At 42.9% G+C, this 17,273-nt stretch overlaps 1 protein-coding gene across 1 annotated transcript in view; it reads left to right on the forward strand.

Moving 5' to 3' along the window:
• SETD2 (SET domain containing 2, histone lysine methyltransferase) overlaps positions 1–14,001 on the forward strand; it is a 127,130-nt gene extending 113,129 nt beyond the window's left edge. The window contains exons 19-21 of the mRNA XM_045530392.1: positions 9,874–9,954; positions 12,718–12,819; positions 13,184–14,001. Coding sequence (XP_045386348.1) covers positions 9,874–9,954; positions 12,718–12,819; positions 13,184–13,345 — 345 coding nt within the window. The 3' untranslated portion in view covers positions 13,346–14,001. The remainder of the gene's footprint in view (positions 1–9,873; positions 9,955–12,717; positions 12,820–13,183) is intronic.
• The last annotated feature ends 3,272 nt before the right edge of the window (positions 14,002–17,273 follow it).

Raw genomic sequence — 17,273 nt, forward strand, 5'->3', positions numbered from 1 at the left:
AAATTTTTCATTAAATTAGAAAGGATAGTTTTGTTTTCAAAATTTTTATTCTATTTTCATAATAAACACTGTGGCCCCAAGGAAAAAAATTTTTTTTCTAGTGTGGCAGTCAATGTGTTAATATTTCTAAGTATTTCAGATCTACTGGTGATTACCCCTTTTAAAATAATAGTCTTTATTTTTAAAGCAATTTGGATTGATTGATTGGAGATGGAGTCTCGTTCTGTTGCCCCAGCTACAGTGCAGTGTCGTCATCATAGCTCACTGCAGCCTCAGACTCCTGGGCTCAGGCAATCTTCCTGCCTCAGCCTCTCTAGTAGCTGGGACTGCAGGCATGTGCCACCACGCCTGGCCGATTGTTCTATTTTTTGTGGAGACGGGGTCTTGCTCTTGCTTAGGCTGATCTCAAACTTCTGAGCTCAAGCAGTCCTCCTGCCTCGGCCTCACAGAGTGCTAGGATTATAGGCGTGAGCCACTGCACCCGGCCTGATCTTTTTATTGTCTCTATAGTATTACCTTTTCCAGAATGTGATATAGTTGGAATCATACAATAGGTAGCCTTTCACATTGGCTTCATTCACTTAGCCGTATGCATTTAGGGTTTCTCCATGTCTTTTCATGGCTTGATAGTGCATTTCATTTTAGCACTAAATAATAAATATTCCATTGTCTGAGTGTACCACGGTTTATTTATCCATTCACTTACAGAAGGACATCTTGGTTGTTTCCAATTTTTGGCAGTTATGAATAAAGCTACTGTAATAAAAAATCCATGTGCAGGTTTTTGTGTGGACCTAAGTTTTCAGTTCATTTGGGTAAATACAGATCTAGCAGAGTTGCTAGATCAAGAGTGTTTAGTTTTATAAGAAACCGTTAGACTCTTTATAGTTTGAAGGGTATTTTTACTGGATATATAATTCTAAGTTGAGCTGGGCACAAGGATTGCTTGAGGCCAGGAGTTCGAGACTAGCCTGGGCAATGTAATGAGACCTTGTCTCTACAAAAATAATAAAAAATTCCCAGGCATGGTGGCATGCGCCTGTAGTCCCATCTACTTGGGAGGCTGTGGTGGGAGGATCTCTTGAGCCCAGGAGTTCAAAGTTGCAGTGAATTAAGATCAGGCCACTGTACTCCAGCCTGGGTAACAGAGCAAGACTCTGTCTGATTAAAAAAAAGAATTCTAAGTTGATATTTTTTGCCCTTGCAACACTTAAAAGATGTTAGTCCATTGATTTCTTAAAATAGTTACTAATAAAAATATAATTCTTTCACAGGACAGGTGCCTATAAAAAATAAATTTTAAAGAAGAATATAATTCTTTGTCCCCCCAGATATCTTAATTTCGTCTTTTAAAATTGGTTTTCAACCAATTTGATTGTGATGTACCTTGGGTTTGTTTTCTTTGTATTTAACCTGCTCGGTGGTTCTAGACTGCTTGATATTATCTCACAGGCCACTAAGTCTTTGTCAGATTTTTTTTCAGCTCTTTTCTCTCTGTTCTTCAGTTTGTATAGTTTATGTTCCCCTCTCTTCAGAGTTCACTTATCTTACCCCCTGTTGTATCTAATTAGCTAAGGTTATCCATTGATTCATTTTTTATTTTACATTTTTCACCTCTAAAATTTTAATTTGCTTATTTTTAATGGTTTTAATTTTTTAAAAAAACAGTTGTGATAAATAACTTTTACTTCATTTAAATGTCCACTTTTTGTAGTTAAATCCCAGAAGGAAAGGAATATGTTTAACTGAAAAATCTCATTTAAGTTTAGGCCGTCATTCACGACAGAAGGTAAACAAACTAATGTTGCATGATAAAGTCCCATCAAGTATTAATATCTCAAACTTAAGCAAAGACCTCAAATCATAGTTTCTAGCTTTATTGCAGTTTTTGTTCAAAATATATTTTATACGAAATCAGTTATATCTTCCTATTAGGCTATAGAAACAAGAAACACAATAGAACAGTGACTCTACTTTTTAAGTATTAAGGCATTGAGAGCCCCAGATTTTCTATCTGAGACCATTATGCTCATGTTTGTTTGTTTTAATAAGACTCTGGTTCAAAGGCTCACATTTTTATAGATGCTACAGGTTTTTGGTTCCATGACCAAGTCAAGACCAGGCACTTTTGTGATCTGTAAAATCAAAGGATGATGGCTTAGAGTTAAGACCATTTTTTGGGTGATTTTGAGGTGGTTGAGCTGGTCTACAACAAAAATATGGGGGGAGAACTTTGAAGTGTTGCCTGCCTTCATGGCCTTTAAGGCCTTTGCCCTGAACACCGCAGCATGGCAGTACTCCTGCCCCGTGGATCAGGTAGGGCATGTTCAACCAGTACTGGTTTGCCACATGTCCCTTGGCCACCAGTACTCATGATCCACTGCCTGCCAAAAATGCTGCTTCTGTGGAGGAGGGTGGTTAAGAATGTGGTGCCAGCCATGCTTCTCAGAAGTTTGTGTTCCCTTTGGCCCTGATAGTTTTAATTTCTTCACTGTGTTCATGCTTTCCTTTATATCCTTGAACACTTACAACAGCTGTTTTATAGATGTCTGAATTTTAACTTCACTTTTATTTTTGGGCCTTTTTCTACTAATTTGTTTTTCTTGTGGTTATTGGGTTCACATTTTCCTGCTTCATATATTTAGTACTTTTCAGTTGAACACTGGACATTCAGATTGTTGGGTTTCATGATTTTGTTATTTTCCATTAAGGAGTGTTGGCCTTTGTTCTGACAGTCACATTAGTTGTGGATCAGCTTGATTCTTTAGAGGCTTGTTCTTAATCTTTGTTAGACTGGGTCCAGAGTAACTTTTTCTCTAGGGTAACTCCTAAGGTGTGGCCTTTCTAGGATCTCCTCTGAATGCTCAAGGTTATCGTGGAGGTCTCGTCCCTCTAACTGGTGGAAGCTCACATACCTCCCAGCCTTCTGTGAGCTCTTGGAATTGTTAGAAGTTCACCTCAGGTACTTTGAATTCCAATTTCTATCTCCTTAGGTCACTGAGACCTCCATTCTATGCTTGGGTTTTCTTCCCTGCACCAGAATCTGGTAAATGCTTCCTTCCATTCAGAAAGCCAAGGTAATCATAGCACTTACCTCATTTTTCCCCCCTAGTCTCAGGATCGTAGTCTAGTGCTGCCTAATGTCCAGTGAGTGAAAAGTGTTGTTTCATGTATTTTGTCTAGTTTTTGTTGTTGTTGTTTTTTGAGATGGGGTCTCTCTTTGTTGCCTGGGAACTCCTGAGCTCAAATGATCCATCTGCTTCAGCCTCCCAAGTAGCTAGGACTACAGGCATGCTCCACCACACCCAGCTAATTTTTCTTCTTTCTTTGTTTCTTTTTTTTTTTTGTAGAGACCAGGTCTCACCATGTTGCTCAGGCTAGTTTTAAACTTCCTGGGTTCAAGTGATCCTTCTGCCTCGGCCTCTCAAAGTGCTCATATTACAGGCCTGAGCCACCATGCCTGACCTAGTTTTCTAATTTTTAGTACTGAGAGGGCTAATCCATTAACAATAATCTGTCATGCCCAGAAGCACGAGTCTGTGGATGGGCTTTAAAATAAACAGCAGCAGCGATTTTATAGGGGTATAATATATGCCTACCATAAAATCTAATTATTTAGGTATATAATTTAGTGACTTCTAGAAATTTACCAAATTTATGAAACTATTACCATAATCTGGTTTTAGAACATTTTTATACTCCCAATTAGATCTCTTACATCCATTTACAGTTAATCCCCAACCTAATCAATAATCTGCTTTCTTTCTTGATAAGTTTGCCTTTTGTGGACATTTTATTTAAATGAAATCATGTAATATATAGTCTAGTATTTGCCAAAGGCATAAAGTCAGAACAAAACTGAATATATAGGGAACAGTGAAAATAATTTGGTATGGTGAGAGTTTGGATATATATGAGGTAGTAAGCAAGGCAGAAATATGGAAGAGTCAGATTTAAATTGTCTAAGGTCTTAGTGTCCTACTAATGTGATTATTGTCTGGTGGGTACTTGGGCATCAATGAATGTTTTTAATGCAAAGGAATCGGGTAATCAAATGTGTGTCCTAGTGAAACAGTCCTATTTGAAAAGGTGAGATCAGTAAAGGGGAGATCAAATGGGAGAGTATTAATAGTTCAGGCAAAGTGAGGTACTAAGAGTGGAGATGTTGGGGAGTCAGACCAAAAACATTTGAGAGCCAGCATTCGGGGCTTAGCAAATAAATGGGTAGGGAAGAGGCAAGGATGACCCATCCCCCCCTCATTTTTAGCTTACGTGGATAAGATCCCGTTATTCAGTCTAAGAAATGAAGGAAAGAGCAGGAAGAGGTTTGGAGATAAGTTCAATGTGGAATTTGATCTCCTTTCAGGATTCAGGATAGCAGTGGCTGGTAGGCAGTCAGGTCTAGATTTGAGTCATCAGTAAATTGGTGCTTGTTGGAAACAGAGGTATATGGAATGATATAGGGAAGGCAGAGAATTCTTTGAAGAGTGCTAGGTGGTATACTAAAAGCTTTTGATGATGAGACTAAGCATTGTGAGAGCGTTCCCTCTCTGTTTTCCTACATTCTTGCTCCCTACTCTTGGTTATCTTGTACTCTCTTTCCATAATGTGGTGAATGTAAAGTCAAATCTTCCTTTGAGAACCCCAGACCTGAATCATTGCTGACTGCTTGCACAGTTGAGAAGACAGCAGTTTATTTCCTGCTGTGTCCTGGCTTTTAATTAACATTCAGTCACAAGGTATAATAGGTCTCCTCTAACTATGTTATGTTAAAATAGTAGTATAGAGTATTTATTTGTTGGATTGAGAGAGTTGCAGAGGGTGGGATCCCATGCAAAGTTTTTTCAACTGATGTTCCCACATTGGAGGTGGGGCAATTTGCGGAATGATTCAAAACAGCATCATTCATTAGGTAATGGAGAGGAAACCAGGAAATTAGTTAAGAGGAGATTGTCAGAAGCCAGAGCCCAGATGTCTGCAGTGCAGATGGTTAAGATGACTACACTATACTTGATGCCTGCTGGTTCCAAGTGATGTCTTATGAACCTTAGTTCTAGGTTTTTCATGAACTCTGCTTCTCTCTGAGTGCAGCACATGGAGCCTGTGTGCAGTCCAGTCAGACTTTTGAAACACTATTGGTAGAAAGTGCCTTAGAGATCTTTTTGTTTCTCTTACCACTCCCTGCCTTTTTTTTTTTTAATTAAGGTACAGCTGTGTGCCTTATCTAGAACCACCAGATCAAATAAATTATTTTGTTGCTTATCAAAGGTGATAGCACATAAAAAAAAGAATACACATGGCCTCAACTTATGATGGTTCAACTTACAATTTTTCAACTTTACAATGATGAGAAAACAATATGCATTCAGTACACTTCTTGACTTACCATGGGTTTATCAGGATGTAACCTTGTTGTAAGTCGAGGAGCATCTTTATGCAGTTGTCCCTCTGTATCCAGGGAAGATTGGTTCTAGAACTGCCTGCAGATACCAAAATTTGTGGATGTGAGAGGTGTTTGCCTCGGCAAATGCACAGACATCATTGCAGGATTACATGGATAACAAAGTATCAGGAAAACATAACACTACCAAAGTAAACTAATAAAGCTCCAGTAACTGACCTCAAAGAAATAGAGATCTATGAATTGCCTTACAAAGAATTTAAAGTAATCATCTTAAAAATGTTCACTGAATTGCAAGAGAACACAGACAACAAAATCAGGAAAACAACACATAAACAAAATGAGACATTTAATAATGAAATATTAACATAAACCATAAAAAAGAAATAAGCAGAAATCCTATAGCTGAAGAATACAGTGACAGAACAGAAAAATTTGTTAGAAAGCTTCAATAGAAGACTAGATCGTGCAGAAGAAAGAATGATGAACTCAAAGACAAGTAATTTGAAATTAGTCAATTAGAAAATTTAAAAGAAAAAGGGATTAAAAGCATATGAGACTTATGGAGTGCCATCAGGGTAACAAATATATGAATGATAGGAGTTCCAGAAGGAAAAGAAAAAGAGAAAGGGGCAGAATGCTTAATTAAAGAAATGATACTAGGCCGGGTGCGGTGGCTTATGCCTGTAATCCCAGCAGTTTGGGAAGCCAAGGTGGGAGGGGTCACTTGAGGCCAGGAGTTTGAGACCAGCCCAGGCAACACAGCAAGACCCTGTCTCTACCAAAAAACTAAAAACATCAGCTGGGCTTGGTGGCGTGCACCTGTAGTCCCAGCTACCCAGGAGACAGGCAGGAAGATCGCTTGAGCCTGGGAGTTGGAGGTTACAGTGAACTGTGATCATGCCACTGCAACCAGCCTGGGTAACAGAGTGAGACCTTGTCTCACAAAAAAGAAAGAAAAGAAAAATAAGATATTGGAAACTTCCCAAGTCTTGAGAGGTTTGTAGACATCCAGATTCCCGAAGTCTAAAGGATCCCAAGTAAGATCAACTAAAAGAAGAATACTTCAAGACACATTAGTCATCCCTCCGTATCCATGAAGGATTGGTATATTGTTTTATCTGCAGTTGGTTGAACCCACAGATGCAGAACACCAGCTATACTAAGTTTTTGTTATTTTCAAAGATCCTACTTTCTTAACCTTTTTTTTTTTTTTGGACACAGAATCTTACTCTGTTTCCTGGGCTAGAGTGCCATGGCATCAGCCTAGCTCACAGCAACCTCAAACTTCTGGGCTCAAGCGATCCTCCTGCCTCAGCTTCCCAAGCAGCTGGGACTACAGGCGTGTGCCACCACGCCTGGCTATTTTTTTCCTGTTTTTAGTAGAGATGGGGTCTTGCCCTTGCTCAGGCTAATCTCGAACTCCTGACCTCAAGTGATCCTCCCACCTCAGCCTCCCAGAGTACTAGGATTACAAGCATGAGTCACAGCACCCAGCCTTCTTAACTTTTTAATTCATATAAACAGGTTCATGTCTTGCAGAGCTTAGGTTGAATCATGTGTGTAGTGTTTCTTCTGATGGCTCAGCTTATGCTTCCATATTCCTGCTGCCCCAAAAGATGTAGTTCCTCATTGAATAATGTTTTACATTTCATGTTAAATTCAGGGAGAAAGAATCATTAGCTAGGTATATCCTGCTCTCCCTTCCTCAGGACCCATTTTTGTAACTCAGGCCTTGGTTCCAAGTCACGTGGACTTTGTGTGACATGGTTGTGTCTGTATATATAATAAAGAATGTTTATTGTGCTACACAGTCTGTGTGTGGTCACCACAGCTGCCCAGTAAGCTTAAGGCTATTGCCAACTAAGCCAGTAGGACTCAAGCTTCCATTTGAGTGATATGAAGGTAATTAGGCCTCCCTTGTTATATTCAGACCCTAGGAATCCAAATATGCCACAGATGAAGGCTGACAGCAGGGTCAACTTCGAAAGCAGTAAGCTCTGGCTTTCTGCCAGACCCTTTGCCTGCTCATTTCATTATATGCTTTTGTCTGGCCACTGGTCACATAGGTTCCCACCAGAATTTTCTTGACTGATGCCCCGTATGAGCAAACACAGAGAAAAGGCAAACTAATTATTGCTGAGGACCTGGGAATACTTTGCTTTTTTAAGTATTGGAGTCCCTGTCCTGTTCTCTGGTGGTTTACTTGAATCTCAGTGGGGCTGCTTGCTGCACACATGGATGTTCCCTACCCCATGAAATAGCCTATTATATTTTGGTCATCATTGGTCCAGTCTATCTTTTCTGGTCTTGAAGGATTTTTAATAGGCAAAAGGCATTTGGGAAAGTTATAACAGTTTTAGAAGTTTAAATAGAACTTGAGAAATGCTAAAATTTTAAGTGGAACCTTTTTGGAGTAGGGGTGGTAGAGGGTCCCAAGGTTTTTCATGTCAATAACAAGTGCTGTCTTTGGCTCTGATTCTGGCTCCTTTGCCTGGCTTTGGGCTTGAGTAAGTGGTAGCCAGTTTCTGAAACTATTTCCCATGCCATTTGCAGACCACAGATCAAGAAGAGAGGGGTACAAGAATTTCAGTACTCCCAGGGGTTCTGAATGGTTAATGATTTCCATGATGTAAGTCTAGGCACCCTTCATTTGAACAATTCCTATTTCAATCCCAATTGGACAGCACTCAAAAGGACCAAGAGAGCTCCTAGACAGCTCAATGGATTATGCTCTACAACTGTTTTTAAAGTCCTCCCAACCTCATCAAGTTAGGGATTAAATTAGAAAGCTATTGAATATGCATTGGATTTATTTAGCTTTCTGAACACATACCCTATTCAGAGGGAAGCAGGACATTCCTGTTTACACAATATCCTCACTGAGAGCCGGGCCTTTTCCATAGGACCAGGATACTGAAGATGGTTGTCATACCTGAAGGAGCTTTCTGTACTCATTCCTTTACTACTCATTTCCAAGATCTACAAAAGAACAGCTGGGCATGTATTGGAAGTTTCCTTGGCTTATTCAAATAATGTGAGATTGAGCCTTGCTACCTGAGATCTTATTGTGGTACAAACCCACACTCTACAAGTGGAAAAAATAATCACAGAATCCCTAAACAAAACATTTGAAAATAGTTACTTGTGGTTTTTTGCTTAGTTTTGTTTCCTGAAAACAGAGGTTGGATCTGTTTGTTCTTTCTACTCTTCTCCTCTAACCCACCTAATGCTCCCACAGCCACAGAAAGAAAGTAGAAAAATGGAAAATATGTAAAGCTTTTATGACTTTCTCTGATTTATAAAATTAGAGAAAGCTGATTTTGTAACACCTGAAAGCCAAGGGAATGCAACCTTTCTCTGGAGCCAGTCCTGAGCAAAGGGAGTTGAATGTGTTTTCAGCACCAGAGCCTTCATAATGTTTATGGAAATGGAGGAAACAGAACCAGGGGATGGGTGAGGTATAGAAAAATTTCTCTGTTCCACATGCCTAGCAAAAACATGAAGTACTGCCAACCGCAGCTTTAGATTTATCTGAAGTAACCTTGTATTCAAAGGGGAATGCTTATAATTACTCTTTTCCGTGGAAAAGCATATCTACTGGGAAGGGGCCTGATGGCTAGTGGTGGGCAAAAGTATGGATAGATGGCCTGCATGGCAGGTGCTCTGAATGGCAGACCTGCCAACCCATCGTCTTTTGATAGTGCTTGGTTAGGAGTCACTTGGCAGCCTCCCCTCTAGCAGTGGTAGAAAGGAATGTTCCTGGGTTTGTCATCATCTTGCCAACTTGGGACAGAGTATCTTCTGTGTCTTAATCTACTCATCTATTCAGTGGCTTGAATGACCTTCATTTTCTCCCCCCTAATATCTTAATGCATCCTTAGTCTTTCCATTCATAATCTGGAGTTACCAACCTCCAAGGAGCCTCTTCTGCGTGCTAAGGCTGTCTTATACAGGCTAGCCAGCTCCATCCACCTTTGGGGGAAAGTGATGAGTATGCAAGGGTCTTAAGAATAGAGCATTTTGCCTTTGTCCTGAAATCCTAGAATGTTAGTGCCGGGGGTGGGGGGGGGTGTCGAGCTTGTTTTGCCTGGGCCTCACTTGTTAGTATGGGGAACTGAAGCTCAGAACAGGACTATATTAGTGGTCCAAGCCATATAGCACATTCCTCTGCAGAGAAAGTAACTCTGAAACAACTGGAAATGTATAGCTACATCAAAGGTATAGCTTTGGCTTATGGTAGAGGATTGGACCTTGGCTTATAAGAAGGAGGCGAGAGCCAGATGACAGAATTTGAAACACAGCAGCCAAGTTGACTCTAGGCCGTGCACCTGAGTCAGGGCTTCTAAATGGATTCTAATACCAAGAGTCAGGTATCCCAATTGGGGAAGCGAAAGAGGGTCTGGGACAGTAGGACATCACTAAACTGACTTTTTATGTCAACACTGTTGTGTTTTTTCTTCTATTTGTAGACCTCAAAAAAGCCCAAGACAGCAGAAGCAGATACCTCCAGTGAGCTGGCTAAGAAAAGCAAAGAAGTATTCAGAAAAGAGGTAAGGTTTGGTGGATGTGGCACTAAGCCACTCAGGCTTAAACCTGGATTCTTCCATTTCTTGTCCTAAGTATGTACAACATCTCCCTTGTCCTGAGATAGGCAGGAACATGTGGTTTAGCTTATGCCTCTTGCTGAAGTGCTGCTTTTCCTATTGAGAACTCCTCAGCCATCTCTCTGCTTGCCAGGAGCCTCTGCAGACCACATTTGCCTGTTTCTCTGTGGGCCTTCTGTAGCATCTATGGCAAAGGAAAGCTGTATGTGGTGTTAGGCTGCCTCATCTTTGGGGTTCCCCTTGCTTCTGTGACTTGACTATGTAGTTGTTATGGGATAACACATTGGTATGGCCCTTTTTTTTTTTTTTAAATAGAACTGGGGTCTTGCTCTTGCTCTTGCTCAGGCTGGTCTTGAACTTCTGAGCTCAAGTGATCCTCCTGCCTCGGCCTCCCAAACTGCTAGTGTTACAGGGGTCAGGGTATGGCCCTTTATAACTGGTTAAACACTTTCATATCCATTATTTCATTTCGTTCCCACAACAGTCCTTGTTGTGGGCAAGACAGGGATTGTTTTTTTTTTTTTTTTTGAGACAGAGTCTTGCTCTGTTGCCCGGGCTAGAGTGAGTACCGTGGCATCAGCCTAGCTCACAGCAACCTCAAACTCCTGGGCTTAAGCAATCCTTCTGCCTCAGCCTCCCGAGTAGCTGGGACTACAGGCATGCGCCACCATGCCTGGCTAATTTTTTATATATATATTTTTAGTTGTCCAGATAATTTTTTTTATTTCTATTTTTAGTAGAGACGGGGTCTCGCTCAGGCTGGTCTCGAACTCCTGACCTCGAGCGATCCACCCGCCTCGGCCTCCCAGAGTGCTAGGATTACAGGCGTGAGCCACTGTGACTGGCCAAGACAGGGATTGTTGTTCCCCTTATCTAGGTGAAGGAACTCTTAAGGTTCAGAGAAGGCAAGTTCTAGACAAAAGATTTGAGCACAGGCCTTCTTGCTCAAAGTTCAGTTCTTTCTTTGATATCTCATTTGGTGGCTACCTAATCCTTAAGGGATTGGGAGAATGCAGCTCCTCTTTATGCTTACTGGATGGAAGTATGTGTTTGTGGCAATTAGGACACTAAACTTCTCGTTTGCCTCATGGCATCCAAATTCTAAACTTTAGTCTTCATTCTTTGTAGGGGTTGATAGTGTTTCGGAGGAAACAGACCCCTAAATAAGTAATGGTGGCCGTGTGAAGAGTGTGCCACAGTAGGGTGAAAGGCTACAATTCAGGTTGTCAGGAAGGGTTCTTGAATCAGGGATAGGAATTAGCCAGATGGATCAGGAGGGGACATCACTTTAGGCAGCAGAATATACAAAGGCAAGAGGAAGCAGCATCCCTTCCAGAGAATTATAAGTAGGGGCTATAGCACAGGCTATGCAAAGGGTGCTAGAAGTAAGGCTGGATGGTTTTGTGCTTCCTTATATAGGGACTGTTTGTGGATCATAGGGAACTGCTGCAGGATTTTAAGTAGGGGTAATGCAATCCCTTCCTATATTTGGGGGATAAATTAAAGGCAGAGAGTGTGGAGGCCAGAAGACCACAGAAGAACTTTGAGTAAAAGGCTTATCTGGGGATAAAACTTAGTTTCTCAGCCGGGCCCGATGGCTCACGCCTGTAATCCTAGCACTCTGGGAGGCCGAGGTGGGCAGATCGTCTGAGCTCAGGAGTTCGAGACCAGCCTGAGCAAGAGCGAGACCCCATCTCTACTAAAAATAGAAAGAAACTAGCTGGACAACTAAAAATATATAGAAAAAATTAGCCAGGCATGGTGGCGTGTACCTGTAGTCCTAGCTACTTGGGAGGCTGAGGCAGAAGGATTGCTTGAGTCCAGGAATTGGAGGTTGCTGTGAGCTAGGCTGATGCCACGGCACTCTAGCCTGGACAACAGAGTGAGACTCTGTCTCAAAGAAATAAAAAAATTTGTAAAGAACTTAGTTTCTCACTGTTCCTGTGTGAAAGTATTGGTACTTCAGCTCAGCCAACCAGCAGCTGTTTGTGTATTGCCAACCTTGTGATACAGCCTTGTTCTTTGAACACCTGAAGGCTCACTGAGTTTCAGTGATGGGTAGAGCCTGTTCAAGATGTTCCCTAATGAAGTGGCGATCATTGGCCTCTTTGTTCCCTGTGATATTAGCACCACAAATACTTACAGGGGTCCTATGCCTGGGGTCTCTTTGAGAGCCATTGGTAGGGCTGACCCTACAGAGATAGCCCAGGGAGGACATTAGAAGTAATAGAATGAAAAGGATTCTTCCCTGGATCTTCTTCTACTGGCTGTCCTACTATGCTTCAGTGATAAAATGCCTCTAGTTCCTGGGGTTGCTAAGTCTCCTAGTAGCTCTGGAATGCCTGCTCTGCACTGCCCTGCTTCCAGGGGCCAGAGAACCAGCTACAGCCTCTTTATACTGAGGACACAAAATTTGTTGGCTGAAACCTGGGGCTGCTGTAAGACTCAGCAGTTGACATTCTGTTGTTGGGTGGCTCCAGCTGCGGCTTTAAGTGAGGCTTCATCCAAGGGAGCTCTTTCTCAGGGCTGAGCCTTTTCTCTTACATCTTACTGGCTTACTAGCATTCCATTGTCCAAAGCAGCCATCCTGAGGAAGGAAAGGGAAGGATTGGCTGGCTCTACTTGCTACATTTTGTAATCATTTCCTCAGTATAACTCCTTGCATTCTCTGGACTGTTCAGCAGTGTGTTCTTTTTTCTCTGCTTGCAGATGTCCCAGTTCATCGTCCAGTGCCTGAACCCTTACCGGAAACCTGACTGCAAAGTGGGAAGAATTACCACAACTGAAGACTTCAAACACCTAGCTCGCAAGGTACTCCCTCTGCTTCTGGTCTGTCAATGTTCTGGGCAAACTGTGTACCTTCTGGGAAGGCTTCTTTCATCATAGAAAGTGTAGTTTTTCTTCCCTGACATCAGGGCTAGGGGCTCAGTAACAGGGAGGGCAGGTGGGATGAAGGGAGCACCTAACTTGAGAGCAGTAGGTCTCTAAGAAACTTTCGGAGCTGAGCTTTTCCTTACTGGTGATCCAGCACCAGCCTGCTCCATCCCTTTATTAACTCTCAGTCTTGATGAGAAGGGCCCTGAAGCAGCAGGCTGGATTACCACCCCTGCCATCTCCCTCAAATCATTTTCACTCTGATCGGTGGCTGTGGTCTTTCTTCCTGTGCCCTGGACAGCTGACTCACGGCGTTATGAATAAGGAGCTGAAGTACTGTAAGAATCCTGAGGACCTGGAGTGCAATGAGAATGTGAAACACAAAACCAAGGAGTACATTAAGAAGTACATGCAAAAGTTTGGGGCTGTTTACAAACCCAAAGAGGACACTGAATTAGAGTGACTTATGGGGCCCAGGTGAGAGGACGGGTGATCAGGTAGGGCAGACTCTGGGGAAAAGAAATCTGTGGGCCTGTCTGCCCCACCCCTCTGTCAGGGTTGTGGTACTGATGACATGTCACCCTGGGAAATTCAAACCTGCAGATGTCAACTGAAAGCCACAAAAATGAGTTCCATCTACAAGTGATCCCTAGTTGTGAGCTGTTGGGGTGTAGTTAGAAGCCATCAGCAGCAAGGGATTAGGGAGGACCCTGGGTAGACCTGACCCCACTCTCAAACCTGGGTCTCCTCCTTGGCGGTGCTGTCAGCGCACAGACCCATGCGCATCCCCACCCACGACCCCTTACCTTGACGATCTGTATTATATTTTAATGTATATGTGAATATATTGAAAATAATTTGTTTTTTTCCTGGTTTTTGTTTGGTTTTTGTTTTGCTTTTAGCCTCTACATGCTAGGATCACAGGAAGACTTTGTAAGGACAGTTTAAGGTCTCCTGCAAGGTTTAATTTGTTATCATGTAAATATTCCAAAGCAGGCTGCCATGTGGTTTCGGCTAGCCTTGTGCTATGTTGATAAGATTGATTTACTGCTTAAAATCACTTTACTTTATCCAATTTTTACTGAACTTTTTATGTAAAAAATAAAATCAATTAAAGAACTTGGTGTATGTATTCCCTAAAAGTTAATCAAGCATATTTGGGTGCAGTGATGTCACTGGAGAAAGGAGAGATAGTGACCGTAAGTGTTTGGTCCAAGATTAATCCCTGCAACTGGATTTTATTACAAGACTTGTTCCCCACAGGTCCCAATAGGACTGAGGCAGACATTTGCCATATGACTGACATTTGTGGTCTTGGGGTCTTTGTGGCTGTGGTCTGGGATTGGGTCAATTTGCACATGCCTTCCAGAGCAAAGGATGTGTGACGTAAGGCCTCATTGATGCTGGGCTTCTTTGGTTAATAGGCCAGTCAAGAAATGCAAATCTGTCTTCCCCCTCCATACCTCCTAGCTAGAGAGAGCCATTGAACTTCTTACCTCCAGAGACCTGATTTCTCTGAGCCTGCTGGAATGCTTATTTGATATTGGGTTCCCTGACTCCCACCATCACCCCCAATACTAGGCTTGGACACTACAGGGACAGGAGAGGACTTCTTTAAAGGGGGTACAGTATACATGTTATAATGAGAGTGAGCATCTCCTGGAGGATGCACATGTTGGTGGAGGATCCCTCCCCTTCTTGCTGGATGACTTGTCTGGGCAGTGAGGAGGGCCAAGGGCTTCAGGCCAGACCAGGGCCCATCTTTGCAAAGAGGCTGGTCGCATCTGTTCCTCACCAGGGTTTATTTTGCTCGCTTCAGCAGTGCCCTTGGGAAGGAGGTGAGGCCAGGCTTGCCAAATCTTTGACAGGGTGGGCAACAATCAGAGCAGTCATTGCCTGCTAGGTGCTATGCTAAATACTTAGAGCTCAGATTGTACTCATCTAATCCTCACAACTCGGAGGCACAGGAATTGGCACTGTTGACAAGGAAATTAAGAGCAACAGAGAGGTTCAGTAACTCACCTGATACCCTCATATTAAAGGAATTGTTAGAAGAAAATTTCTTGCTTTAAAATCAGTCATTAGATGTGCTATTTTATAATGTATCCAAAGTGTTTTCCCATGATACTGCAGCCTTCAAAACTGTAACTAAAGCATATCAGATGGACCACAATTTGTTCAACCGCTTAACATTTTCAACTTTTGTCTATTTTTTTTTTAATTTAAACTTAAAGCTGCGAGAGTTGTGTCTATTAAATGTTTCGGTGAATGTGTTTGAGCACGTTAAAAGGGGATGTTTCTCTTTTGGGTGGGTTTGCAGTGCAGGAGTGCTACCACATGCACTGCTACTTGCAACCAAGTCAAACTCGTGGTTTTGACACAAGGCTCCAGGGTTCAGATTTTCCAAAGAAATTTAGGCAGCCTTCCATTTAAGAATGGTGACCGGGGAGCTGTCAAGTTTCAGATAAGACATCATTGAAGAGGGTGTGGGGCATTGGGGTTGGGGGAAGACATCATTAAAGAAGGATCCTCAGTTATTTACCTCTTAAAAAAAAAAAATCTCTTCCCCTTCCCCACATCCCACAAGTCCAAATCCCCTAGGTGGTGATAAGGAGGGCCATTAATCCAGAACATGTTCATGCCACTGAATGCAAGGTTTTCCACTCATCACTAACCCAATCCTGAATAGCCCTGTGGCCAGCTCCCTGCTGAAGTAGGGTGTAATGCTTCCAACAGCTGGTGCACACCTTCCTTGCTTTCTGTCCTGGTCATTCAGGGTTATTGTCCTAGGGTCATTTCAGGAGGAATGTTCCTGCTCTTGTTTTGAGACAGGGTGTCACTGTCGCCTAGGCTAGAGTGCAGTGGCATCATCATAGTTCACTGCAACCTTGAACTTGTGCCTCAGCCTCCCAAGTAGCTGGTACTACAGGCACATGCCACCATGCCAGGCTAATTTTTCTATTTTTTGTAGAGATGGGGTCTCAGTCTTGTTCAGGTTGGTCTCAAACTCCTGCCCTCAAGCATCCCAAAGCACTAGGGGACACTGTACCATTGTATCTGGCCACTTCCTGCTCTTATTTTAAGGGAAAGATTTACAGGGTGTTAAACAGCCCTGGTAAACTGTTTCTAAGGGTAGCAGTAGCAGCAGTCTATGATGAGGCTGATGAGTAGCTAATCCTATTCACATTGCATTTTAACAAGGGGACAAGATCTACCTTAGCCCCCACTGGATCACAACTGGAGCCCATGTCTTCCGAGTGTGGATGGCTGTGCCTCTGAAGCCTTCTGATCCTGATGGATGCTTGGATGATAGCTATTGTTCATTCCTAGGCAGGACCTTTCTGCTGTAGCACCTCCCTCAAAAGACACAATAACCAACCACTCCTTTCAGGGTGGGTATATGCATGGGTGCAGGTGGTTTGGCTGCATCTGCCCTGTCTCAACTGCCCAGGATGACCCTGCCTATCTTGGGTTCTATAGAAATGACATGAACAGCTGTGGAAGCACATTTGGAACTTCTCCTGAGATCGGGTCTTAAAAGGAGAGCCTTTGCCGGGCGCGGTGGCTCATGCCTGTAATCCTAGCACTCTGGGAGGCCAAGGCAGGAGGATCACTCGAGGTCAGGAGTTCGAGACCAGCCTGAGCAAGAGCGAGACCCGGACTCTACTAAAAAATAGAAAGAAAGTAACCAGACAACTAAAAATATATAGAAAAAATGAGCCAGGCATGGTGGCGCGTGCCTGTAGTCCCAGCTACCCAGGAGGCTGAGGCAGTAGGATTGCTTGAGCCCAAGAGTTTGAGGTTGCTGTGAGCTAGGCTGATGCCATGGCACTCTAGCCCAGGCAACAGAGTGAGACTCTGTCTCAAAAATTAAATTAAATTAAATTTTTAAAAAAGAGCCTATTTTTTTTTAAACTTCATCTACAGATGACCTGAGGCCCTTGGTTACTAACTGCCCAGGACCAGTCTGCCTTTCGCCCTGTCTAGCAGGGCAGGCGTCCAGCTTCCCCTTCATGCTGGTCATAGCACACAAGTCAGGAAAATGATCTCATGCCCACAGTCCCTCACCACCAACCTGGGAGTCTTAGGGGTGGCGGGAACTGCTGAATGTACCATTTTAATTTATTCTTCAGGTAAGAAAGCTGGTAAAATAAGGTAAAATAGCTTCCCAACATGATGCAGCCAGTGAATGGCAGATGCAGGATGTAAACTCCAGTCTGCCTCCAAAGCCCACGTGTCTTCTACAGGAGCACACTGCCTGCCATCCAAGGTAATGCTTGGAGAGCCCCTTCCACATCCTAGGGACCCCCAGCACCCAGCCCTTTTCTGGGCCTCTGCCTCATAGCCACCTAATTGTCTCCCAGGCCCAAGGAGCCAGGTAGAGCCAGGAG

This window comes from Lemur catta, chromosome 18 (assembly GCF_020740605.2).
Source record: "Lemur catta isolate mLemCat1 chromosome 18, mLemCat1.pri, whole genome shotgun sequence".
NCBI lineage: Eukaryota > Metazoa > Chordata > Mammalia > Primates > Lemuridae > Lemur > Lemur catta.